The sequence below is a fragment of the Sparus aurata genome, chromosome 15, assembly GCF_900880675.1.
Source record: "Sparus aurata chromosome 15, fSpaAur1.1, whole genome shotgun sequence".
In the NCBI taxonomy this organism is placed as follows: Eukaryota; Metazoa; Chordata; class Actinopteri; order Spariformes; family Sparidae; genus Sparus; species Sparus aurata.
In genome coordinates this window covers 8447455-8472336 of record NC_044201.1, presented here as the reverse complement: position 1 = coordinate 8472336, position 24882 = coordinate 8447455, and the positions used below count along the sequence as shown (strand labels likewise).

At 45.4% G+C, this 24882-nt stretch overlaps 2 protein-coding genes across 2 annotated transcripts; one reads left to right on the top strand and one right to left on the bottom strand.

Moving 5' to 3' along the window:
- The first annotated feature begins 327 nt into the window (after positions 1 to 327).
- Positions 328 to 15777, top strand: prom2 (prominin 2). The gene is made up of 24 exons (XM_030442512.1): positions 328 to 513; positions 1399 to 1746; positions 4196 to 4263; positions 4607 to 4812; positions 5001 to 5121; positions 6549 to 6612; positions 6698 to 6787; positions 7897 to 8093; positions 8835 to 8909; positions 9900 to 9963; positions 10069 to 10225; positions 10327 to 10479; positions 10568 to 10691; positions 10807 to 10895; positions 11638 to 11722; positions 11863 to 12006; positions 12102 to 12170; positions 12254 to 12346; positions 12446 to 12499; positions 12598 to 12678; positions 14053 to 14121; positions 14249 to 14338; positions 14478 to 14590; positions 14704 to 15777. Exons 2-24 carry the CDS (start codon positions 1485 to 1487, stop codon positions 14753 to 14755), a joined length of 2520 nt encoding a protein of 839 aa, XP_030298372.1. The 5' UTR covers positions 328 to 513; positions 1399 to 1484; the 3' UTR covers positions 14756 to 15777.
- Positions 15778 to 19230: 3453 nt separating this feature from the next.
- hps6 (HPS6 biogenesis of lysosomal organelles complex 2 subunit 3) lies at positions 19231 to 24556 on the bottom strand. The gene has a single exon (XM_030442653.1). It carries the CDS (start codon positions 24131 to 24133, stop codon positions 21374 to 21376), a length of 2760 nt encoding a protein of 919 aa, XP_030298513.1. The 5' UTR covers positions 24134 to 24556; the 3' UTR covers positions 19231 to 21373.
- Between the last annotated feature and the right edge of the window lie 326 nt (positions 24557 to 24882).

Below are 24882 nucleotides of genomic sequence, written 5' to 3'. Positions count from 1 at the left end.
GGCTGCGTCGCTGCTTGTTTGGACCTTCACACCAGATGTGAACTGATTTACACGATGGCCGATCAACCAACATTTTTCTATCCGGCATACAAACAAAATAGCCTTTTATTCTGATGACTAGACCATGATTTAGTGTTAGTGGTACATTAGGCTTGACAACCCCCTCTACACCCCCCCCACCCTCACACTTTAGGAAGCAAACATTTGCTTGAGGCGAACCCTGACAGTTATTTGCTCTCTTCTCACCACTCTCTTTCCCACGTCACCCCCCCACCCCCCCTCCCTGTTGCTCTCTCCCTGTAAGACCCTCCCTCTCTCCCTCCTCCGGTCCCTTCTCTCCCTCCCTCTGTTCCTAGTGGCAGTGCACTCCAGGCGAGCGCACAGTCAGCCTCAACTTGTCAGAGGGAGCAGAACGGATCATATTTCCACAGGACTGTGAGAGTCACACGCCTCTGACTGAATAACAGAAGACCAGAGCGGGCGCGACTGCCCTTCACCGCCCGGACTGAGAGGGTGAGCCTCACTGTACTCTGCTTGTTTTCTTCTGCACTTCTCCTTCCTTCCTTACCTTCCCTCTTTTCTCTTTGAACTCCCTTTTTTTTTCTCACTCACACCTCAAGTACGTGCCTCGACCTGGATGAACTGCTCAGGCAGTTTCGTCCCCAGTTTTTACAGTAAACATCCTCAGGCTGCTGAGTGTGGGTGAAAGTAGATGATCATGGTCAGATATTAATAGTCTCTCTGACGGAAAAGTGAGAACAGGTTGGCTGCTTTCCTCTATTTCGACAGCTGCTTTAACCATAAGAGGAAGTAGCAGTGTTCAGTCACTTTGGGGCCTTATCCTCGTTAACTTATTTGCTTAAGAGACCTGCACCTAGGAAAGATATAAAGCTGATAAGGGATTATTCACACACTGTTTTGGAGTTTTTCTCTTGACACACTTTTCTCCTCGTTCTGATAAAAGTCATTATGTCTACAGGCGTGAGTTTGCGTAAACACAGGTGATGGAGGTGTGTGGGAAAGATGCAGTGTACACTGTGACAACAGTGGTGACACCAAAGCCAGTCATGTTTGTTATCTTTCCCGTAACTTTTAAATGTCAGCGCTTCCTGTATGCCATGACAGGTAGTGTAGAAGTATAAAAGAGAACCCTATAAAGGGCAGTTTCTCTCAGAAACCAGCCATGCGTGGGATAACATTTACATTTCCCATTTACTGCCATTGTTGCGTTCCTTGTGCGAGGCAGTTTTGTTTTTTCCATTGCCATTTTGAAACGATCTGCGCCGTGACCTCTTTCTCTGTGACTCAGTCTGTGGGTTCCCTTCTGCAGTCTGTAATTCTCCTGCCTCCTGTGAGTGTCTCATTGTGTTCTTCTTTTTCTTTTTGCCTTGTTTCCAGTTGTATCAGAAAACGGAGCTTGTGCCATGAGGTGATCGCTTTTGCGAACCTGTTTTTTGTCGCCCGGCCGAGTCTCACCTGTAGACATGGCGTTGTGTGAGAGTGTGAGAGGTGGGTGGAGGTGGCGGGGCAGCGGCGGAGCGTTCGGGGCCGTTGTTGGAGTGATGCTCCTGGGGCTGAGCCTGGCCCAGTCCGTCCCTCGACAAGCTGCCTGTCCGGCAGCCGTCGCACCGCTGAGCCTCACCCAGCCCGAGTACCAGGGCACAGAGGAGGACACCAGCGTGGGTTTCATGTCAGCCCTGGTCCAGTCCTTCCTGCACACAGTCCAACCTAAGCCCTTCCCTAAAGGTGAGTGTCACCAGTGCTACTCACTCATCAAACATCTTGAAGCACAGGTCCCCGTCTACATAATCCTGGATTCAATTTGACAACATCTATCACACGGGTAAACCAGGTAATATACAAATGACATTAAAATCCTACGGTTTCCTTCTCCACGCTGGGCAATCATTTTCCTACAGGAACAAAGGTGACACATCATACTGAACCCTCGCAACTTCTTCAAACTAATAATGCCTGTACAAATAAGACGAGCGGCTCAGTTAATCAGCGAGCCAGCGGGAACTTTTGTATTTGGCCGGTTAATCTTTAACCTTTTTGTCCTGGTCTGGTGTTTTTTTTCAACTTGTGTCACAGCTGTGTTCTTCCCGTTACGGGTTTGTAATTGCCCCATGAACCGTTTCTCAGTATCGTACATTGCTTTCCGGTCAAGATTAACTTCTAAATGGAAAGCAAAAAATCCACACAAAACCAGGCAGTAGGTGGATTCGATGATGATGATGGATTTCGACCACTCAATGATGGATGATGATGGATTTCGACCACTCAATGACTCATAAAGAGACTTCACCCCCCTCAGTGTTAACCGGTTATAGTCGACAGATGTGTGACCACGCTGCCTGCAATCGTTGTTTGGTAGAAGCAAATGGCTCAAAGGTTCATCGTAAACCGCGGGGTTTCTTCCTTATGACCCACCACACCGGAGGTTATAAATGTTAGTAGATCAACAGTAAGTGTTCTTCCAGAAGGCAGATGATCAAACATCACGGGTGTTTCTCAGTGAACTGTCTGCTGGAAAGAACAAACAAGTGGTGGCGGACGTGCTACTCCACCCCCAAAGAAACAGGTGCTTCACTCAAGTGTGTATCTTTTATGAGCTCAAAACCAGAATATGTGTTTATGTTTGTGCATCTCAATGACCCATCACTGGTTTGTGAAGAACTGAGAAGTCTATTGCTGGTTTTATGAAAACGTGACAACCGGCAGTTAGCACTCAAGGGCAAGGTTGGGTCAGATTACATGAGGATCAAATGCAGTCATTTACACAATAGAAAATGACATGGCAGTTTTTATAAGTAACACTGGATTACCAGAAAATCCACCTGTTGTAAATATTGCACATTATACCAAAGAAATGTACCATTACAGATAACAATATTGGCACCAACTACAGATATACCGTGTTTATCTGACAACATGTGGGTGTTGTTTTTTTTTGTGTTTCCTCAGATTTGAGGTTGACATTTCCGCAGATGACAGCGTTTTTTTTTTTTTGGCTTGCATAAGTTGCTCTGGACACAGACGCTCTTGTGTTGCGTTGTCATTTCTGAAGTCAAAGTGGGAGCACTATGGCCAGGAAACACCCATCCTGACTCAACAATTTTTTTTTTCTTCTTCTCTCTACTGGCATCACGGCTATCACGAAAAAGAATGCCAGAACTTAAAATTAATCATTTTAAAGTAATATCAACAGGATTACTTTTATTTACTCTGAATGGCAGGCATATGTCTTTTGTCAGAATACATCCCTGTGTGTGGTTTCACTTGTGTGGGACTAGTGACGTGTTTTTACGCATAACCATGCGCATGTGCCACTAGTATGTCATTCTTTATTTTGAAATTGTTGTACTGTCAGCAACTGTACTGTAACCGGAAGACAGTTACCCTTTTATTGTACGTCAATTGCGTGTATTCTGTTACTCCCCAGGCCTGGTAATTACAGAGACAGTCGGTGATATTGAAGCTCACTTATTGCACTGCTTTAATATTCAGCTATAAAACGAATAATTCCATCAAGTATAAACCAGGTGATCAGTACTGACATTTACTGACATTCATCACTGACAAAAATGTTGTTTTAATATTTCCATGGAGTTTTCTCACACATTGGACAGTTGACGGTATGTTTTTGGTACTTTTGCACCGCCAGTTTACAGTTTCATGTAATGTTTGTGCACCCCTGTAATTCACAAAGACACCAACCAGTGATCAACAGTAAAAAAGTAAAGCATTTCAAAGTCAATATACAGCGGGTTAAAAAGCAGAGACGTGCAGCAGGGAGATAAAATACACATTTCCAGGACATTAATGGCAGACTGCCATCCGTGATAGAGACAGATGGTGAGAACTTCCAAAATAGCTTATGTGAGAAACTGAACTTCTACCCCCTTCTCTGTTTGCAGTGCCTGTGTTTATTGAATGATATCCACACTGACTGGGTTTTTGTATGATCATAAATAGCAGGCTTTGAATTTGCATTTCTTTTTGTGTGAGTAAAAACCTAATCTCTTCCTAAAAGCTCCCCTGGTTTCCCTGTATTCAGATGATGGAGGTGTCAGATTTCTATCTTTACAATGAGAGAAAAAAAAAGCAGCCTCTTTGCACTGTGTCGCTTTGTTTCTGTGTCGTCCGATGTCACTCAAAAGCTTGTTTTTTTCTCTCTCTGATATCTGTCTAGATCTGATCCTGAACGTGGTCCAGGATGTTGACCAGAAGCAGCAAATAGATCAAGAACTCCTTAAAGAAGTAAGTAAATGTAGATTCACGTATTCTAGCGATGCTGGTATGAACTTCTATTCATGGGAGAGAAAAAGCAGACACACCCTCCCCAGAGTTTCCCCTCCGGCTGGTAATCTGAGAGCACTCCAGTGTGTATTTATCCCCATTCCACTGAACTTACTGAGACTCTTTGATCCGCTCTGGTTGCACAGTGTCACCACAGTAAAGTAAATCTACTGTTTGGCGATGTCTCTCTTTGTTTGACATCACGGCACACAGCAAACACATGCCTCTGTTCTGCCAACTTGGCATCGAAGTTGATAGATATCATTTGTTTGTACCTATGTCTCTGTGTGTGTTTTGTGCTCAGGTCCTGATCTACCAAGTGGGTTTCCTGGTGTGTGTGGCCATCGGCGTCCTGTACATTGTCCTGATGCCCCTGGTTGGTTTCTTCCTGGCGTGCTGCCGCTGCTGTGGCAACTGTGGCGGGAAGATGTACCAGAAGCAGACGTCCTCCACTGACTGCCGCAGAAGAACCCTGTACTGGGGTGCATTCATCACCACAGTCATTATCTTGTGAGTGTGTGTGTGTGTGTGCGTTTCTGAACAGCACAACATCGTGTTATCTGAAATTATCACTGGAGAAAGGACAGCTTGAGCGGGCGCGCCTCGCCGCTCGTGTGCGTCTCCCCTAGGACTGACATTATGTTTGGAGACACAAATTTAATTGTGTACGTGTGTGTGTGTGTGTGTGTGTTTTGCAGCGCCGGGAACATATGCATGTTCAGAAGCAACGAAGCGTTCAGGCAGAGTGTGGACGGAGGCGTGGTGGAGCTCGACAAAACCATAGAGAACGTCCAAGAGTTCCTCACCACTGTGCCTCAGGTGAGAGAAGCCCCCTCGTTGATTGAAGATCACGACAGGAGTGCTGGGGAAGGACACAGAGGTCACAGTCGCGGCACCTCAATGTGGCGTCTTCGGGTGACTCACTGATCTCGATGTTTATTCTGTTTCGCAGGCACGTGCACACATAAGGCCCAAGAGGTGCTTGAGCCCCTGCCCTTTTTGCCTCGTATCAGAAAGTGCCCCTTTTGTGTGTTTTTTAATGAATAAATACGTTCCTGTTGTGCACAGGGATGTGAAATAAACGACGGTATAAAAACGCCACCGTACGGTTATCTACCGTACGTGGCCTATTTCATACGTAATATGGCGTTGTGTGAGTGTGTTGAGCCGAGAGAGAAGCCGCTGCCTCATCAGAACTCCACCATGCACGTAGATGAGACGTGACAGTGGAGCGACTTGAAGCTTTGTGAGTTATAAAACCTTTAACATAACTTCCTCGTGGGGGCTGACAAGTCGCCTTCCACCTATTCAACGTGCTTTGAGTCATATTTCAGAAACGCGCCCATTTGTGCTCGTTAAGCTAACTGCTTGTTAATGAGAGATAAGAATAATCTAATATTACAGCTGTCTGAGTCGGCTGTTTATCTCACCTCCAACCTTAAACTTCTTCCAGATATTGAGTTTACTGGGACTTTGCTGTTGTAAACATTGCTGTTCCTACTTACAGTCACAGAAGTCATTTCTTGGGTTTGTCACATTTTTAGATGTGTGGCCTGTATTTTTAGTTTGCAATTGCCCTCCGATACATAGCCAAATAATAAACCAGCGTTGTATTGCTTTTTAAGAATTGCAGCTGAATTGCATGTCTTCCAAACCTCAGTATTATTATAATGTGAATAAAATCATGTTGACAATACTTTATTGACACAAAAGAAATGGCAATTGCGTATCACTCACAGCTACACAGGATACACAGCTAAGTAGTTAGCTCTCTTCTTTTTTAAAATTAATTTTCATTAACAAATCTACATATTATGTCATTAAGGCCTGAAAAAATGGGCACCTACTGCCCTTTTCTGACTGTGAGCCCCTGCCCCTCCATAATCATGTGCACGTCCCTGCTGTATCGGTTGGGATGTCGAAACTGTATGTAAGCTTAATGTCCTGCACCTCTGCCGTCAGTGTGCCGTGAGGTGACAGCCTTTGTTTGAGATGCAAACAGACACCAGTTCACCGTTCAGTCTGCTGATTAATGACTCCGCACTGTCAATAAACTTATCTCAAGATACAAGAGAGCGGGAGAGGGCATGGAGGGAAATAATGATTGTCTTCTGTTTATTCTTCTTCACTTGCAAAAGCTGCCATGCACGGCTGCCTCACGGAAACAGTCCTCGACACACATATGTGGTATTTAAAGTCATTAATCGTTTGTGCACTTTGGAATTCTTTGTTTTTTCTTTCTCCAGCAAGTCAACTATGTGGTGAATGAGAGCTATAAAACCGTGCAGGAGGTTAGCAGAAACCTAGATGGTGAGAACCACTTTTGTTTCATTCTGACCGCCGCGATGCGCCTCCTGCTCTCGGCTCGCCTCACACTTGTCTTTGTCTTCATCAGCCATCGGGCCTCAGCTGGGAGCAGAGATCCAGAAGAGATTCAGAGGAACTCTAGACCCGGCGCTGAACTCAGTCAGACTCCTGGACCGAGGTACGGTGTCTCTGCATGCTCTGTCCTGTCTCAGCCTGAGCGTGTAAGTGCTTGTGTTCATATTTTGACAAAAAGATCAGCAATCTCATAAGCAGCGCGCCGTATAACTGCATTTTACCTCCCACGTCTTGAGTTCAGCCTTTGATATGCTGACGGGGTTATTTTTGAGACAAGCTGTTGTTTTTATTAGTGATTACACAACACAATAAAGTAAGGGGGAGAGAAGATATTTATAGAGAAACGTACAGACACAAATACAGACACAAATACTTATATCAGTGACGAGCTGCTGGGTAGAGCGGCAGCTTTTACCTTTCTGTGTGGTTCCATCCACAAACCCAGAACCCCATCCAGGATCTCATTGAAATCTGGGAGATATAATGGAAAAAAGTCTATTCCAATGAAATGAACCGGGGCACCCTCGTAGCTCAGTGAGTAGAGCACACGTCCCATGTACAGAGGCTGTGTCCTCGCTGCAGTGGCCCAGGGTTCAAGCCGACCTGTAGTCATCCCTCCTCACTCATCCTGTTTCCTGTCATTGTCGAAATGGTCCTATCCAATAAAACCAATAAAATAATGAATAATGAATTATTGAAGTAAAAACCTAGGCTATAATAGTCTTGGTTTTGAATCCTGCAGCTTTGTGACATGCAGCTGCAAATGAATAAATACAAGACAATAAAAAAAAAAAGCTAATTGTTTGGGTTTCGTAATTGTGGAGAGTTTCCAGCAGAGAGCCATTTATTTCTTTGCCGCAGTAATCCCGCCTTTTCAAAGATGATAAATGAAGTGCTGATACGTTATTTACTGACATGTTTCTTAACAGTGCTCTCAGAGTAACACAGAGCAGGCTTGGTAGAGTAATACGGAACATATTTTCAATGCTGCACCAAAGGAGCTGGATTATATCTCCCTTAATAATCAATTTCCTGTCGTTCCCTCTGTTGCAGTGCTCACTTCCATTTATTTCAGCTTTTAGAATTGCTTTCGAATTCAGAGCAGCCAGCATAAAAAAGGTCACAGATGAATGCTTTAAAAAATGCAGATTTTTGTTTGTTAAACCTGTGCATACACTGGCTAATAATGATTTCTTTTATTCATATGAGCAGAAACTGTGAACACAGATAAGGAACTGAAGAAGCTGAACTCATCCCTGGTCCAGCTGCAGTCCAGCGTGGACCGCCTCCAGGCAAATGTCACCGTCGTTAAAAATCGCATCAATCAGACTTTATCCGAGCCAAACTGCAACGGCTGTGCCAACATGTATGATCAGCTCCACGAGCTGACACTGGACACCTCCATCTCCGTGAGTACTGATTTTGCATAACGTGGGTTGCATAATGTGATGTTTGTGGGGTTTGTTTTTTTTTGTGCCCCTCTTAATTTGGATGCATTAATAAAACATAGGGAAATTAAAGGAACGAGCGCACTCCCGTCACGCGCAGTCGTTTTATGCTAAACGGGAGTTTGGTCTGACTGCTCAGATTACAACGCACAGACTAGGAATCAGCCCAATTAGGAGACATAATCAAGAGGCAACAGGGAGAAATGATTTATGCCATCAAAACCACCTCTGACGCAGATTGAGACAGTGTGACTCATGATAATTGCTCTTCATTTTTGGCTTTGTCTGTACAGCTGATTTGTCCTCCTCCCATCTGTTCTTCTCTACTCCTCCTACACTCCTCTAATTCTGACACGTATAGATTCTCCTCTTCCCCTTTCCTTTCCTTTCCTTTCCTTTCCTTTCCTTTCCTCCCCTCTCTTTTCCCCCCTCTCCCCTCTTCCCATCTTGTCTCTTAATCTATACATGTATTGTATAATATCTAATCTTCATCACGGCAGTGGCAGTAACACAGATGCAATCCGCTCCTCTTTGGTATCAGCTCATTTAATAGTGGCTCATCGATGACATCTGTGAGGGCTTATGTGCTTGTCTTGCTAAAGTCTGCTGCCCCCTCCTGTTACATTAAAGTACAGCACATGGTTACATGTGATTGCTGGTCACAATGGTTGCACGCGTGTGACTCCTGATTGTTCTCCACAGATTCCCAGCTTGAGCGAGCTCCAGTCGGCCGTGGATGACGTCATCAAAACAGACCTCCAGTCCAAAATCAAGGAGGTCAGTGACTTCAGCAAAAAAACACATCTCTCTCTTTTTACTTTTTATGTGTTTTTATTCCTTTTAACACATAAAATGCTTCATACCAAAATGCAGATGATACGGGTGTGATAAAAAGAAATTTCACAGTCAACAAAGATAAAAAAAAAAGACATGTAAAAAATTAAGTTATAATTCTATATATGTTTATATACACATTTACTCTACACATTTAGAGTATGAGACTTGAAGGTAGAAACAGAAAGATTTGTCCCAGCTGCTCGTGAAAGCACCGGAAAGATAGTTGATAGATGAGTCTCATTAGCAGGACGTCAATTTGGGCTGGTGAAGCGTCCTGAGCACAGCGACAAACTGAGAAAATAATCAAATCCAGGCAGCAATAACACGTCTGCCGTACGTGACAAACACTGATGGGTTGAAAATCAGTCTCGAGGTGTTGGGAAGGCGGCGTGCGATGACACAAATGTAAATTAAAAGATCATTTGCTTTAAAGTCAGTAAAAAAATAAATAATGTCATGTAAAAATGTGGGAAGTATACATACTCAAGTAGAGTACAGATACCTGAAAATTCTACACAAGAACAGTCACAAAGAATATGAACTTTGTTACATCCCACCTCTGGAGGTTACACCTATTCACTCTGGCCATCACATTTATCAAAGCCCAGCGGACTCTGTCATCAGTTTGAGGCACTCTGTAAACTCTGGCCTATGCTTTAGGAAAGCTTTGTGGCACAGAACACTTAATATCATTAATCTTTGTAATATAATGCCTGCCTTGTTAACAAATCTGGATAAGCGGTCAGATAGAGGGAAGAGAGTGAACGACCAAAGATAGTTTAAGAAAGCGTGAATTATGGATTCGTACTCAATTAGGGCTGCTTGACAGAGCCTGACAGAAAGCTGCACTCGTGTAAACACACAAACACTTTCACGAAACTACTTGCTATGACATTATGAGAGTGAATGAAGAGTCTGTCTTCTTTTTAGGTGGAGGACTTTTTCGACAGCATCCCCCAGAGGGTGACCAATGACACCAAGGATGTTGTTGAAAGTGAGTGAGCACCTTTACTCTCGCTCCTCTTTCAACTCTGATTTTATTCATGAACTTATAAGATCAGTTTTATGGTTCATGTGTGTATTTCTGTGCGTTTTTCAGACAGCCAGCAGAGATTGGATGAAATAAAAACGCAGGTCTCCCAGGTCACCAATGACATCCCCTTGTCTGCTCTGACCAACGTGTCGAAGACTCTGGAGCAGGTCCAGAAAGATATCAGCAAGTTCACACCAGAGATCGAGAGAGCCGAGCACATCAGGTAAAAACACCCGGATGTGCAGATGTGTGATCAATGCAAGAAAAAATAATAATAAATCACTCATTGTGTGTGTGTGTTTGTGTGTGTGTGTGCTTCTCCAGGTGGGGAGTGTGTGTGGTCCTGTGCTGCGTGGTCCTCCTGGTGGTGGTGTGTTACCTCCTGGGTCTGGTCCTGGGCCCTGCGGGTCTGTCACCCAGAAAGGACCCCGCAAAGCGCTCCTGCACGGCGGACTGTGGAGGCATCTTCCTCATGATGTGAGTGCATGGTTGTCACATCTTATCTGTTGGGAGTGTTCCACCTCCTGACCTCTGGTGTGACCTGTGAGTGTGGATGTGGTTGCAGGGGTGCAGGCTTCAGCTTCCTCTTCTCCTGGCTGTTCATGATCGCGGTGGTGCTGCTGTTCCTGCTGGGAGGCTCAGTTTACGATCTGCTCTGTCAGCCCTGGAACAATGGACAGCTGCTGGAGGTGACAATACGCAAACACACGCCTGCACAAACATGTGTTTGCATGCTCCCTGCACAAATGCTACATGCTGAGTTCAGTACATTTGTGGTGATGTGATCCCCTCTTCTCTCCGCAGTTTATTGATACTCCAGATTTGATTCCAGGGTTGGAGATAGGTCCAGCTTTGGGGCTGAAAAGCAACATCAATATCTCTGATATCTACAGGTATGTGATGTCAGTTCACACAAAGACATGCACACAGGCTTGTCTTTGTGTTTTCCATGACACCCATTACACACCTGTCCATCGAAGAAAATACATTCTGGCTCCTCTTTGTTATTATTATTATTATATTGTTGCTTTCTTAGTGGGTCTGTAAATATGCGCTTGTCAAGTTTGACATGATTTAATTGTAATATAACAGATTAGTGCAATATGGCCAAATGCAATATCCAAATCTCAGGAGCTGCATGTTGTCGTTAAAAGGCAAAATGCGTCCCGACACACCATTAGAAATGACGCACCGGCCTACAGATCATATCCTCCAGACTGCAATATGATGACAAGAATATGAAGGGAACACGTTTGTTTGGTGCAAACCTCAGCTGAGGCCACAAAATCGTCATTTTCATATTTTTTTTAATAATGGAACAATTACCTTCCCCACTGAAATCAAGACTCATACTACAATATCTGTCACATTTGCATTTTTTCACCTGTGTGGCTCTTTTGTTGTAATATCCCCTTCTCATCTTCCATATGTATTATTATATTATTAGTTATTTACTTCCAAATCTTTTTATACAATTAGATTAATTGATATCAAACATAACCAAGACACCGACTCAGGAGAGCAAACTAACAGGCAGGCTGAAACGGGACATTGGCTACATTATTTATTGTGTTGTTGTCATATAAAATATTGTCTGTAACAAACATGATTCTGATTCTGACTCGATTTTTACAGAGACTGTGAGCAAAACCAGCCTCTGTGGACCACGCTCCACTTGTACGAGGTCATAAACCTCGACGATCTGCTCAATGTGTCTAAAGTGAGTGTCCTTACAGTTACACCCACGATACCTTTATACTCATCATACGTTTGTGAATATTGTTCGCCTTCGTCTAACCGAACCTCATCGCTTGTGATGCCTGTTTCCTTCCCTCCTCCCTCTCCGTCGGTGCCACGCAGTACACGGATGAGATCCAGATGTACTTCGATAACACAGACATCACTCTGGCCACCATCACTCTCCTGAGCCCTGACGTCAAAAAACAACTCAGCAGCTTCTCCGCCTCCGCTAAGGACTTCGACTCCGCTGCTGTCACACAGCAGGTAGACATTATCCACGCTCTCCACCGTCGTTACATGCGCGCGTCCATGTGTAACGTGTAAAAGTGATTTGTGTTACTCGCTTGTCTCGCTCTCAGATTAACAACGTTTCCAGCATCAACCTGAACACAACAGCAGACAGGCTTGACAGGCTCGCTGACGTTCAGGTGAGTCAGGAGGCTTTAACATAAAACATAATCGTCTGTTTTAATGTCTTCTATCTATTAACCAATCATTCGCTTGTTTCTAGAACAACGATGCTATTAAATTGGCTCTCAGATCCGAGGCCATGGACCTGAGGAAGATCCAGTCAGACATAGAAACAATTATCACCCCACAACTGGTGAGTCAGCTTTCCCCTTATCTCCTCTGCCATCTCCTCATTCCGGTTTGTGTGTCATCCATCTGAGTTTAAACAAATATCCACTGCTTTTTCCCTCAGGAAAGCATCAACTCGACCGTCCAGGACCTTCAGCCCGTTTTCCATAATGCCAACGTGAGTACACTGACCAACACCTGGAGGCCACAGAGAGTAAAGATCATTCTCCTCTCCTCGCCTCTGTGGCTCATTTCTCTCCTCTCTGGCTTTTCCAGGGAACGGTGGGGGAGGTGCTGGGCAACGTGGAGGCAGCACAAGACTTCCTCAACACAAATACGACACAGATCGTGGAGACCGTGAGTACAGCCACGAGTCACATGAGTTGGAAGAAAAAGTGCTCCATGTGGTCTGTTAATGCCTGTGGTGGGTCAGTCATTTAGCTGGAGGGGGGAGCTGCTGTGGCTCAGTGAGTACGAGGAGTTGAAACACTGTGTGTTCCCGTTGGTTCCACATCCGCCGAGCGTGAATTACATTTAGTGTCCGGACGTGTTTGTCTTCAGCTGTAGTTGTGCACGCTTAAGATTAAAAGGGGAATATTTATGGTCTGTTTCATCTGTGAGGTCCGCGTTGTGTCATGTAAACAGTGCTGTAAGAACACATTACACCAGCTCTTAGGTGTCTGTATGGGCCTTTGCTGTGTTCTTCCACCACGTGAAGCCTCATCTGGTAGCAATCCTGCTCACCGTCTTTAGGGTCCAAAACTAAGCAGAGAAACAACAGGCTTGCTCTTGACTTTAATGACCTTTAAATCCACTCTCTTTGACTGAACCTCTGTTGGCGCTTTTCAATATTATTTGATGTCAGCAAATCCCAATCATCTCTCACTATTTTTGGACTTTCCAACCCCGCCTGGGACTCCAAGCCCATTTTGTAAAAAAAAAAAAAGACTGAGCATTTTCTTAAAACAGAGGGGCATTGGAGTTTTTAGCAAAAGTCTGCTGAACACCAATAAATACAGCATTTGTTGGGAACTACGTTAAGATGCGGATGAATACACATCTAGTGCTTTCGTAAGTATTTACAGCAGCAGGGCTGAGCATGTCACCCAATACAATAGTGTGGCTACCGTCTCTTTAAGGCCCTCCCGCCTAAATGGGCTCTCCTCTGATTGGTCAGCTCACACATGCGTGACCCAACAATGCTAACAACACCAGAGCAGCTGTGCTAAATCAATCATTTCGTGCCAAACTAGCTATGTGTGACATGGTGACGAACTGTGATGTCACAAGGTCACAGAATTAAATGTGGGACTAGTGATGAGGCGTTTCAGTAGCAGTGTTTTCTGTGGGAGGTTGGAGCTTCTCCCGGTGCAGGGCTTTTTAACTTTCAAGATATTCTGCATGCATAAGAAGCTATCACTCACAAATGAAAAAGCATAACATGTCTCCTTTGATGTTTTAATGCATTAGGGCAAAGACACTTTGAATTGCCTTTGCATGAAATTTGCTTTATAAAAGATCTTTGATAACTGCCGTACCTCTTCTAATCATGGTGCTATTGCATTTATTTATGGGTCACTTCAGAGGATTTACCCAGAATTCCAGTTGCTGAGATGGCTTGGCGTTCCACTCATTCCTCATGACTTCTCACTGTAAAGCAGAGAGAGAATGTATGGAATTTACTCTCTCTCTCTGTCTCTCTCTGTGTCTCTCTCTCTCTCTCGTTCTCAGGAGAGTAGAAAGTTTGTGGACTGTCAGTTGGGTTACTTCATTGTTTATGCGGACTGGGCCAACCTCACGGTAAAGTCTGTTTCAGATTTTTTACACTTTTTAACGTGCTGTGCAGATACAGATACAGTATGTGTCCAGTGTTTGTGTGCACAAATTACCTTTATGAAAAGTTACTGATGTGTGGATCCTCCCTCAGATCACGCAGCAGGTGGGCCGCTGTGGGCCGGTGGCGGGAGCTGTGGACTCTGTTGAGATTATCGTCTGCTCACACCTGGTGGAGTCTCTGGTGAGGATCAGATGTTGTTAGCTCTCCACCTGCAGCCTATTTCACTCTTTTTCTTTTTTTTTTCTTTTTGACAAAATCACTTAAGTCTGTCAAATGGTTCTTAAGCTGCCACTTTCCTTTTGCCCCCCCCCCCCTCTAGAATGCATTCTGGTTCAGTCTGGGCTGGTGCATCATCTTCTTCATCCCCGGGATCATCTTCTCTATCAAACTAGCCAAGTACTACAGGAGAATGAAGTACTCTGATGTCTATGAGTAAGAGGCACAAACAAAAAAACACATTTTTGCATGTTGTGTAAGAATCACATGACTGGTTCATTTGACCGGGCTGGCCTTTCTTTGACCGCAGTTAATATCTTTGTTTCCAGCGACCACATAATCATGAACCACATCCCACGGGCCCAGATGAAATTCACCTGAGAAGACGGCACATGTGCGATACATCTTTAAAGGACTGCAGGCACAACTGGGGTACGGCTTGACAACATAAAAACACATGGTGCACTCCTGCACAGATGTGGCACATTGTCACTCTGGGGGAGAGTCTCAAACTGAGAAACAAAGGAGATTACCTATTTAAGTCCTTTCCAAATGCGAGTGAGGTGGAGAAGCAAAGCTGCTCGCTAAGCGCCTGCAGACGTCATACGATACATTTCATGCACCACACTCAGCATCTTTGAGTTGACCTCAGGGGGACACAGGGTGTAAGGGAATCTTCAGGGATTTTGCATCATTTTTAAATACATTTTCAAAGATATTTCTTACATTTAATGTATAACTTTAATGATTTGTATCTATTTAATAGATGAACTATGAGCTGCTGAATTCTGAGAAAAAAAAATTAAGACACATTTCAAACTGTAAAGCTGATTTTTGTTGAGAGTTCATCACATTTATATATTTAGTCCCGTTAGTGTGCGGTGCTCTCAGAGACTGCAGCAGTGTGTTACCGTGCCAACAGGCACTTGTGATGTGCCAGCCTCTGTCTGCATACTGCCGCAGTTTTGGCAACCTGATTCCAAATGGGAACCATTTTGTTTTAATTAAATTCTTGATTAAACTTTGCACTAATATTGGAAATCAAAGCACAATTTCAATCACAATATCCTGTATGAATCATGAAATGAATACATGATTTGTGTGTGCCAGACGCGACTGATTTCATATCACTGCTGTTCGCTTATTACAGAATGTCACTGTTAAGTGTTTTGTTTCCGATTCCAGATGTGTTTTTGTACAAAATTGATTTTGATGTGATTCTTGATTCAACATGACATTTTTTGTACTTTGTACCCTTTGTACTCTGGTAGATTGTGTTTTTATCTTTCTGTCATACGGCACTTTATACGTCCAGTTTGCTCAATGTGATCAAAAAGTCGTGAGCAGTTCTGCCCGCTGTTGTGAAAACTACTGCCAGTAAAAATTGAAGCTGATCAACAACTGCACTGAGTCTGCTTTGCATTTTTCTACCTTTTAGCTGTAGCATGAGAGGAATCTCATGGTGTCTGATTTTCTACGCCGACTGTGAAAGCGCTTTTCACAGGGCACATGATAACCCAGTATGTCCCTTTAGGTCGTACATGGACCCAACTCAGCCTGCTCAATGCTACGTTTAAGTCTCTGTGCAGTCCTGTGGTTAATGTGTGACAACAAAATAAAGACTTAATTTTATATTTTCACATTAGAATTTAGCTATCTCAGTCACTCATGTCTTGCTTCAATCTCAACTTCACAAATCGGTACAAACAGCAAAATACAATATGACGTGTAAAAACACACACCCATAAGCACACACAAAACTTGGCTGAGGTAGGTCATTTCAAAATCAAAGATCACACAGTTAGCAGTCAGGAGAGGTCACAAATAAACAGAAAGTACGTGTGTTTTCAGTCTGGAGTTGAAAATGTCAACGGAGCTTGCCTTCCGGACGTGTGGTGAAAGGCCTGCGGGCGAAGGCTCTACCACCAGAAGAGTTTTTTATTGAATCAGGGAACAGTTAGGCATCCAGCATTAAGGACACACAAAGGACATAATGGAGTTTGAGGGGAAATAAGGCTGGAAGTATATGGTGGAGCCAGTCCATCTGAGGCTTTATAGATCAGGAGGAGAGCTCCCGTGTGAACCATTAACAGCACAGTAGTTATTCTAGAAGCTATGAGTGCGCGTGTGTAGCATCCGATTTTGATCCAACCAGCGCGTGTTTATATGTTTGGTGTGTGGTTAAAAATCTGATTGTTGTCTGGTCGGATACAATTCCCAGTTATTCCTTTATTTATCCATCTATTTTTTTAAGATACGGGTCTAAGAAATTGCGCAGCTGCGACCAACAAGCAACACTGTAAGTCTTGTGAGGATTCAGATGCAGGAAGTTCTCGCACATCCGGCGACAAACACGAATGGAGTTCGACCGGGCTTGGAGGAATCATGAAAAATAAACTGAGGCTGAAAGTTGCCTGTGGCGTAAACTGTTCTCAAACAGTTAAAAGCACATTACATACACATACATAAACTGCACAGATTAGGCATATGCACTGCTTATTTAACTTTATATGATTTGCTGGTGGCAAAATTATGTCTTTTTGATCATAGTTACTGTCATGCGTCCCCTCTCGTGGCACACCGCGTACATGAATTTACATATAAGAAGGGGATAATCGTGCGAGCTGGTTGAAGGCAAAGATGTCAAGATCTAAAAAACTGCTGGTGGACAGACTTTGGTTTAAAGGACTTGGGATGAGGCTTTGAAATCCCCCCCAGTGTCCCAGTGACTGCAATGAGGTAACAGTCAACACGTTGCCCCCACCTTTGAAAGCATCTTTCTATCCTGATGGAGCAAGGCCTTGAACAACGCAAATCCATCTTTTTTTTATTTGGCATTTGCAACGACCCAAACTATGGAAATGAAATCACAGCCTTAGGGGAGAAGTACCAATTCAAAATGAGGCTGATGATCCATACGCTAATTTAAAGTCCAATCATGAGGCATAGCAGCAGTATTTATATTCAATCTGTAAACTCCATTAACGTAGCATTTTGAGCTCCAACAAACTTCGCTGATGCTCTGCTGTAAGAACATTCCCGACCTTCCTTTAATATACATTAGCTCTACCTTGAGAGCCCCATTAATCAAAGTGATGAAAATGTTCTTTAATGCAGTTACCTCTCTCCTGATGCATTCATTCGTGCCGGGTGCAGTCGGTTGTTCGGGAAGACGAGCAGAGGACAGAGGAACGGGCCCCGCGCCTGCCAGCATCTGTTCTGATGTATTATTGTTTACAGGGTGCCGTCTATAATTAGTACAAGTGAATCGATGGCGTTACAGCGCCGGCGTGACTCAATGCCTTGTAACCCGAGAGGCAGGATGAAGGGGGAACTCAATCCGATGAACAAAAGGTGTGTGACACGGAGCGAAAGAGAAAGAAAGAGGGAGCGGGGAGGGAAATGGAGACGGGCTGAGGAATGTGAGGTATCGGGTTCTGACCGTTTCTGCAGCTCTCTGCTGTTTTGTCGGCCTCCTATTACCCTCCGCCTCTTACGCTGGAGACGCAGGACTCGCTGCCCTGCAATTTCCACCTATGCTCTTATTCGATCAAGCCGCTCACACCCTTATGAGGAACCTGCCTATTTGCTGCTAGAACCGGAGGCCGCACACACGCCCTTCACTGTCCCACCTGCGTTTCTGTTGTTCTTATCAGAGTTAGTTACGAGGAGACCTCAGATTCAGCTTGCTTGGTAACCACTGAGCATTCCTCCTACTGGGCCCTGAAACATCTGAGTGCATTCACACACTCAAATCCTTCACGTACACAAGTACAAGACTGCAGCTTTAAGTGGATTTGTCCACGGCAGGGTGATGGTGAAACTGAAACGGGGGGAAGCAGATCTGCTAAGCTTTTTTACATCAGCGCCGGTTTTCAGCTCGCCGTAAACAACTGAATGAACGAACCGTAAAGAGTCCCATCGGCCTCGACATTGCAGTTGTGTTTTAGACTGAACAGTGTGCGGTCTCTCAGCCAGACCTGCTGTTGTTGCGCTGGTGTGAATGGAATATGCTGATAGAGCTGAACGAACCAGAACTGCAGCTATGTGCGGGAACTTGGCAGGTAGGCGACGACGACACGTTCGGATGATGCCATTAAATGAAGCCGCGCTGACGGATGGGCGTGCCGTCGATGTCGAGGGAACGCGATGAGATGCAGTCTACCACACCGCCGCGACACATTCAAGCCATCAAGACCTCAATCTAAACACTGAACATTAAACGCTGTGGGCTGTGATGGATTACATCACACTGTGCATTGGCAGAACAAGTGAGATAACATCAGTGATGAAATGTCATGAGTACATTTACTCAAATACCCTACTTGAGTACAGATTTGACATACTTCACATTATTCCTATTATTTTCTGCTACTTCATACTTTCACTCCACTACGTTATGGTGCCAGGTATGAGACTTTTACTCTACTGCATTTATTTGATACCTTTAGTTACTAGTTACTTTTCAGATTGCATGTTGCAGCATAGCCAAAGTAGCACATTTTATATTATCAGCAATTGGATAAAAAAACATATATATCAATAAGATTTAAATAATCAGAAAATTGTGGAATGGTGGATATGAGTAACATGTCACTCTGATAGTTGATCACATTTGGTTTATTTATCTATCATCATTATTCCTGATACTTAAAAGCTACACTATGTAGTTTTTGGAAAGAAATCTTAATCAGAAGTTTATGCCGAAACAAACTAAACACACACAGTTTGTTTCCATGACCTCATTTTCCTCTGAGAACAGCTTATTTTCTTCAGTTACGCATTATAACCTCATTAACAAGGTGAATATAAAAATTCTGAGTTTGAATTTCTTCTCCAAAACTACGTCATATCCCTTTAAATACATATACTATCAGCATAACTTAAGACTTTTACTGAAGTACCATTTTGTTGATAACCTTCACTTTTTAGCATGTAAAATCTCAGGACAGCAAACAGAAGTTTTGTCTTCAGTTTAATAGCATACAGCATCCATTCATAAATACTCGTATACATTTTCTTTTTTCAAATATCGCTTAAAGTAGAGCGTCACCAAAAAACAAACAAAGTAAACAATGCAGACGCAGAACTTTGCCGAGCAAATCCAGGAGGAATTCCTATTCTATGAACAGAAACCAGAAGCAAAGTTTGAGGCAAATCTTGGCATCGGGCTGAGCAGCCTGTCTGGGGAAGTCAGGGAGTTCCCAGTGACTCTCAGATGGACTCAATCTTGTCTAGCACGAATCGAAAGTCAGAGCACTGCACAGTCATGTTCAAGTGTGCAGAGTTTGTAGTGACAATATTAATACGCCAGATCAGAGTGAGGAATCAGCAGAGTTTCATACTGCCGTAAAAACAGCGTTTTACTGTCAGCCACTAAAACACACTGTACTGATCCTCTGATATACCTCCAGTTCTTTCTCCTGAATACAAGAGTGAAGCTAGGGAGACGCAGCAAGAATGTGACACTGCCCTGTAAATGAAGCGCTCTGTGAAAGGCGCTCTGATTGTCCCGCAGCATTTTTGGAGTCTGACCGTCACTCAAAGACGGGTCACGAGACTTTCTCTGCCTTCCACTTACCCGTGCAGGACATCAGGCTATCATTCTAGTATTCGCCCCTTTGATTGTTATAAAATGAATAACATTTTGATTTTGGGAGGGCATTCGACATTCACATAGACAAAAAAAAAACAACACGACAAAACACTTTCTCTGACTTTAACAAACTAACAAAAGCCGGTAGGCACTTAAATACGCTTTTGTTTACAGCACTTAATCAGCAAACAGTCATCTCTAACACGTGACAAAAGCGTGGTACAAACAATACTGACTGGGGTTGATAAATAAAAGTGCAATCAGTTTCAGAGCATGGAGAAAAAAAAAAAAACTACCAGGGGACAGGAATACATAGGGCCTAACATCTCTAATGACATTAACCTCACTGGGTCCATGAAGGAAGACGTGCACGGTGATCTTATGCAAGCAGCAGCGGGGGCGCCCATGTTAGTCACAACGCACCCAACCCGCGCTCTGAATCCCTAACAGAATTAGCTCCCAAATTGAATTTAAAGTCAAACTGTGAGTCACTTCTACTGGTTGTTCTGTCTGGAATGTCCTGTGAGGGAGCTGAGTGGACAAGATGGAGTCTCGAGACACAAATGGACGACAGGGGAAAGGAGGGGGGGAATGGAAGGAGGAAACTGCACAGGCCGACTGTTGTGAGCTTGTTTAACCGAGATTATATGGTGTGTTTTAGCCCATGGAAACCAGGTTAATGTTTAAGCACCTGTGATATGTTAAGCACAAAACGGGAAAGTCAGTAAAGGAACCTTGAACCCCCCTTCACTCTCCTCCTCCTTCTCCTCCTCCTCCTTCTCTTCTAAACCATACCACACTTAAAACAAACATTTGAACACAAAGGCCTGCTTGTCTGGATAGATTACTGCATGAGCACTCTGACAGCAACGAGTTAAAGGCAGCTATACTGGGCTACAATTAGACTTCAGCTACTTTAAAGGCAAAACATATTCTACAAACAGATACGATAAACCCCCAAAAAGGGAGTTAGTGGCTTTTGTTTTTTTTTGACACTACACTGTGTTAGCGCATCACATCATTTACTGATGATATTCTGATGAAGGCTAAGCTTATTTGATGCAAGTCTAGGGGATGAAGTTCTCATCCGTGTGCAGTAAAGGCTTATGAGATAAATAACAATGCAGATACATTATATACACATTAAGACTTAAAATCACCTGCAGTATTTACACTGGTAAGATCTTCAGTAGTCATTTCATAGTTTTCTAGTAGTCGTACTTCGTCTGACGTTACCACTCGCTTTAAAAACACCGTCAAATATCACAATATACTGCATTAGGCTGATGGTACCAGAAAGATGCTGATCATTTTCTGTTTTAAGTTGATTGTCACACAGCTTCACAGTGTGGAAGGATTCGTGAGACAGGTCTTGTTCTCCATGCTCAGTCTTTGTTCATCAATCACACTGAGTTTGCAGGTAGTGTCACCCTGGCTTGTGGGACATTTGTGTGTGTGGACGACTGTTGTTCTGGTCTGACGTCGCTGCCCAGAGCTGAGTCCGAGCTGGGCTGCTCCACGGGCTGCCGAGGAGGTGCGGGCGGCGGGAACGTCGGCGACTGGAGGATGTCAGCGTAGCGCTGGCTGGGCTTGGTCTCCCTCTGAAGGACTTTCCTCAGGAGAGGTTTCAACAGCCCGATGGTCAGCTGGCTGCTCTGGGAGTCCGCGAAGGGAGCTGGGGCTGAGAGAGATGTGCTGGACATGGAGAAGGAGGATGAAGGCGGTGTGTTCGGAGAAGGGAGGTTTTTCAGCACCAAGTTGAGAATAGTGGTGACAGTCAGGTCCTCTGGGCACAGCACCCACAGCAGCTCCAGGTAGGGGTCCAGGTCTCTGTGCTGGGCCACCTCACACAGCAGAACTGTGAAAATCTCCTTGTTGAGCAGCGGGCTCTGCTTGCAGAACTTCTGCGCCACCTGCATGACCCGCTCCCACTGCTGCTTGGCCATGAGGATCCTCAGAGCCTGGAGGATGGCGTTGGGCCGCCCGCTGACCAGCAGCAGCTCCACCTCCAAGTCCTGGTGCAGGTCTCTGTCCGGCCTCATGCTGGACAAGACGCACAGGGCTCGTTTGTAGAGCGGCACGTTGTTCTCCCCGCCCTCCCCTCCTCGCCCGCTGGAGAAGCTCCAGGAGGAAGAGGCCAGGCTCAGACCCAGGCTGGCTGAGCCCTGCTGCTCCTGGGCGAGCTCTAGGAACCTGGGTAACCAGCTTGGCTGGAAGTGGAAAACTGAGCAGCAGAGGAGCTCAAACACAGGCAGGGCAGCTGAGGGACAGGAGCTTGTAGGTTTGGCTCTGCAGTTGGTTATGTGATCGCCTTTGAGGCTGTGATTGTGTTTCGGCCTGCCGTTTGTGAGAGGGAGGGAGGCCGGGGCGCTGGCTGTCACAGCAGGACTGAGGACGGTTTTCCACACGTCTGGGGGAGCCCTGCTGGACAGGGAGCCCTCCCCGTTGTAGTGTAGCTGAAGGGCAGCCTGCACCGCCCTCCACATCTGGTGGGGGAAGAGGTTAAAGATGGAGTTGAGGTAAAGCAGAGACTCGTTATCCAGCTCCGAGGACGACAGCAGCCTGGTGACCTCTTTCTCGACTAGATCTTCACACACTGCCTCCACCTCTTTCACGCTTCCCCTCACCAAACTCCCCTTCACCTCCTCCAGAGAGACCAGAGCCTTGAGCTCGGCCTCCAGAGAGCCCATTAGCTTGTCCTGCCCGGCTATGCGACCGACTCCTCCATTCTGGGGTAGCTCTGCTCCTTTCTGCCACGACCCCACGTTGAGGTAGTTCCTGAGGATGGAGGCTAGGGAGATGGGAGCCTGGAACCTGCCTCCTTTCTTCAGCGCGTCCACAGTGAGCTGGGTGCTGCTCAGGCTCCTCTGCTGGTAGTATTTACAGGCCTCCTCGAAGACAGCCTCCACCAGGAGGGCTCCAGGATGAAGACTCTCCACCGTACTTGCCCTAGTACTGCAGTCTCTGTCCGTCTCCTTGTTCACGACCACAAAAAGTCCAGTTTCTGAGATCAGGTGAGGGGTGCATCTTTCAGCCCGGTTCATAAATAATAACCCCTCTTTCTTCAGCGCGATCCTCTCCAGCTCTCTTCCGCAATTCACGTCGATCAAGTGCAGGTTTTGCCCCACCAGCAGCGCCAGGGTGTCCTCGTACATGCAGAGGCTAGTGTACGCGCCGCATTTTACCGAGCAGTTGTCTGCCAGTTTGTACACCTGTCGCAGCATCCCCTCCTTCTCCAGAAGACACACCCAGCCCGTGCTGAGCAGCAGCAGCAGGCCTCCGCAGGCCGTAGGAGAGACGTTGCAGATCTCAGGCGGCTCGAGAGTCGATAAATATCCCAAACAGTCCGTCAACAACCGCTTAAAGTCAGACTCTTTGGCCGACAGCCTCTTCAGGGGAGTGTTCTTACATGTGGTGGTGACTGTGAAGGAGTCATGGTGAGGGGACCACGAGAGGAAAAAACTGGAGATGCTCAACAGCGACTTTGCTTTCAGGTCAGGGAGGAGGTGTACATATTCGCCCGAGCTGACCACGGTGAATTTAGGATTATTGTGCAGGGCGATTTTCACTCCCCCCAAGCTGACAGCCCCCTCCTCCACCTCAAAGTCCCGTCTGCAGACACAGTATCTCAGCTTGTTCCTGGTGGAGCTCAGGGCAGGGGAGCTCTCTGAGGCCGGCCTCTCCTCGCACCAGATGATGAGATTGGAGCAGGCACAGACGGACACCACTTTCGCTCGGGGGCTGTTGCACAAGTCTGATGTCTGCAGGAGATGCCAGCCGGCTTTGCACTCCCGGAATTTCCAGAACTCAGCTTTCCCATCCTCATAAACCACGGCCACTGCCGCCGCGCCTCTGCTGCTGCTGCTGCTGTTGTTATTGTGGTCCAAATATAAAATATCCACAACAGGCACGGTTCGTGTCGGACACAAATCCAGCCTCTGCTGGTTCTGGGCCAGCTGGGGTCTTTCATACTTGTCAAAAGTCACAAGACCGACCTTAGGCTTGCGGAGGTTAACGTGGATGTGACGTCCATCTGGGCTCAGGCGAACACTTGACGGACTGTTTTTATGCTCGTTGTTGGTCAGTTTGAAGATCTCAGTCAGCTCTTTACCGCCTGTATAGTCCCCAAAGTCCGACAGTTGCTCCAACACCAGCCGCGCCATAACTCGGAATAGCTTTGAATAAGCCTGCTAGCTTGTGTGGCACATAAATCTGACCTCAGGCTCCGGAGAGGCTAACGTTAACCGAGGGGCATCCCGTTAGGTCCCAAGAGAGGCTTCATCCCGTCCGTGCGGAAGGACACGTCCTTCTGACAGCCTTCAGACCCGTTAACTCCATGTCGGTGGACGACGGCGGAGCTAAACTGTTAGCCGACAACGACAGCTCGGAAAGTTTTTACGACCGAGCCGAGGAAGGCACTTTAGACATTCCGATGCTATGAAGGCTAGCACTGCCCTGACATCACGGGATTGTTAATTTCCGGATACCGAGGGTGTTTTGCATAAAGAGGCGGAGCTGGACGACGACACGCCGGCTGACAAAGATCGTGTGGAAGCAGAGAAGAAGAGCAACTTCGGCCGCACGTTGGTCTTCAGTCAGCAGTACAGAGAAGCCGGTAAGCTAGTTTGTAGTCAGAGGAGTTAAATATCTTCACATCTTTGTAGTGAAAACGAAAATAGTAGCTTACCTTTAGAAGAAAGTAAGTAAGAAATATATTAAAAAGGCATTCACACTATGACCATCTTGTTTGTTATTTGTTGTTTTTGTTGTTTTATTCAAGTGCTCATCAGTGAATCTCATAGTTCTCGTTTGAGCTGAACTCATGACAACATTTTCTGAGGGTATTATGCACTTCCTGGTATGTAATTGGAGCTGGGTTTTCTACCTGAAAAACGAGAAGGTCAAATAAAAT